Source organism: Galendromus occidentalis, unplaced genomic scaffold (assembly GCF_000255335.2).
Source record: "Galendromus occidentalis unplaced genomic scaffold, Mocc_1.1 scf7180000077456, whole genome shotgun sequence".
NCBI lineage: Eukaryota > Metazoa > Arthropoda > Arachnida > Mesostigmata > Phytoseiidae > Galendromus > Galendromus occidentalis.
In genome coordinates, this window is record NW_003805444.1 from 48544 (window position 1) to 50823 (window position 2280).

Sequence of the window (2280 nt, forward strand, 5' to 3'; positions counted from 1 at the left end):
TGCCCGGTGACGATGATTGTCCGTATTGAATCGATCAAGCTGCTCATTTGCGTCGAGCGTCAATTGTTAAAAACCTAGAGATTTCCGCTCATCATGGCTACTGCTCGGCTTTCGCTTAGTATATCCAGAGCCGACTGATTAGATGTAGGTATCTCATATCTTGGACAGCGACTGCGACTCGATCGCGCTTGGAATCCACCGAAAGAAGAAATATACGCCAGAAATCACTCCTGAATCGTCAAGAGTCGAGTCAACAGAATTCGATGGGATCTGATAGTAATAAGTGCTGCACACCAAATTCGCCATAATCTGGGAATTTATTTTTGCAGCTCCCCCGCCTGGACAACGAAGGCGATGTTCATAAATTATTCTGTTGCTGTTGCTCCCAATGATTCACGTGAGATGTCTCGTAAAAACCCGGGTATCGTGATACTGAAATCTGTTGTGGAAGCCATGGCTGACTAGCCGCAGCCATTTCGGGATATTCGAAGGGTGCTGCTTCGGGTGGATTGTCATAGAGGTTGAGCTCATCCCGTTCGTAGGATCGTTGTAGAACGCGATCCCGGATTTCTTTCTCGAGGAGCACTGGAATAAAATTGTTCTTTTCGGGTAAGGATCGAGTTCCACCGCAAGCTCGTAGAACACAAAACTAACGTAAAACTACAATCATCCTACCATGGCGAATGCTGTCAGAGGTCGGTTGTCGGAAACTGCTTTCGGTAGTAAAAGCACTCTGAAGCTCAGAAGTGTTGGGCGGTTTGTACCTGGGGAAGAAGGTTTCATTTGCGAATGAATCCAGATTGTCAGTCTTACAGATGTTCAATGCAGGCTCGAAATCTTCCGAGACTTTCTCGGCAACTTCATCTTGCGCCGCGACCGACCAATTGGCGGATCCCGGGCCGCCTGCATGCGAGGGTTCCAGAGCAGGCGTTGACGAGCTCGGAGGCGTCACTGGACGCGTGTGCTTGTGGGTACATCTGTGTCTGCGCTCGTCCGACGGAGATAGCGGGGGTGATATGTGCATTGGACTATTAGGCTCGGTGATTCCTGGAAATGCGGATTGGGAGAGCATTTTTTCCAGGCTCTTCAGTCAAAGGGGGAACCTCGATCTCGAGATGATTTTCAGAGGCTTTTGGACGGGAAGCTAACCTTTCGCTCGTAATTCTTTCTTGTATTTCATGCGTCTATTCTGGAACCATATTTTGATTTGACGCTCCGAGAGTTTCAGCGAAGCCGCGAGTTCTATACGCCGAGGGCGACAGAGATATCGACTGAAGCGGAATTCCTGCAAAAGGCACGCGTCGCATTTCACGGATATCCAATATATGACGGTGCGGTATTTTACACGCTCAGATCTCTGAAAAATCCATTTCCTACTTTTTCTAGCTCGACCAGTTGCGAAGAAGTGTATGCCGTCCGGGGGCGTTTACCGCTGGTTGAGTCTCCCAAGTCAGCTAGAAAATTCAAACCTCTTGAGGGGATCAAAGACGCCGCTCCAGATGGAAACGGGATGGTTTTGAAGATTTCGAATCTACCATTAAACTGAGTCGAAGCCATTCCCTCCCTCCCCTGTCCCCGCGCCTCTAGTCACAATCGACTGCCCGCGACTCGGGTCGAGGAAACTTCCTCCGAAATCGCAGCGCTCCGAGTCCTCAGAGGAACCCATGTAGTAAGAGGAAATACATCTTCCGTACGCATACAGTACTGCTCTAGAAAGGAAGAACACGTTTCGTGGACACGGACCATGCTTCTTTCGTTTCGCGGATCCCGAGCTACGAGAATGCTCAGCAACAGAAGATGTCTCCATCGGAGGATTCGACCATGTCGGGAATTTGACGTCTGCCGGTGCATCGTATAATGGTATAGTACATTGTGGATACGGTTCCATTCTCCTCTGGACGAGGAAGCTGGATGGAAGGAGAGAATTAGAGAGAAATACGCAGTGATATCCATTAAGTTTCGGGGACCGATCACGAAAACTGAGCATGGAAACATTCCAATCGGCGAAACTGACACTGTCACAGGAGGTCGCTCATTGACTCACCCAGTAATTTCTTTCGAACTGTTACTCGGAGTGTTCGTTGTCACTTAACGGGCGACACAATTTGCTTAATATGTTCTGCTCTTACACTAATGTTTCCACTAAAGCTTGACTTCACTTGACGCTGACGGGGTTTTAGACTACATCACTACCGTGCGCCCTACTATGATTCTTTGTCATCGGATAGATTGAAGCCACAGTAGGTTTTGTAGGCGGAGCGCTGAAGCGAAGGAGGAGCT

The 2280-nt window shown here is 48.9% G+C and overlaps 1 protein-coding gene across 1 annotated transcript; it reads right to left on the reverse strand.

The window, feature by feature from the left end:
• Positions 1-358: 358 nt before the first annotated feature.
• Positions 359-1888, reverse strand: LOC114828257 (homeobox protein HOX3-like). Its single transcript, XM_029111637.1, has 5 exons — positions 1744-1888; positions 1378-1454; positions 1150-1285; positions 814-1047; positions 359-585 (listed from the first exon to the last, which is right to left on the reverse strand). The coding sequence occupies exons 1-5, from the start codon at positions 1886-1888 to the stop codon at positions 359-361; spliced, it is 819 nt and encodes a 272-aa protein (XP_028967470.1).
• Positions 1889-2280: the final 392 nt, after the last annotated feature.

Coding starts and splice junctions, on each gene's coding strand:
- LOC114828257 (XM_029111637.1), bottom strand. CDS start 1,888: ATGGAACCGTATCCACAATGTACTATACCATTATACGATGCACCGGCA. Junction 1,455..1,743: donor CGCGAAACGAAAGAAGCATG/GTCCGTGTCCAC, acceptor TGAATTTTCTAG/CTGACTTGGGAGACTCAACC. Junction 1,286..1,377: donor AACTGGTCGAGCTAGAAAAA/GTAGGAAATGGA, acceptor TGCCTTTTGCAG/GAATTCCGCTTCAGTCGATA.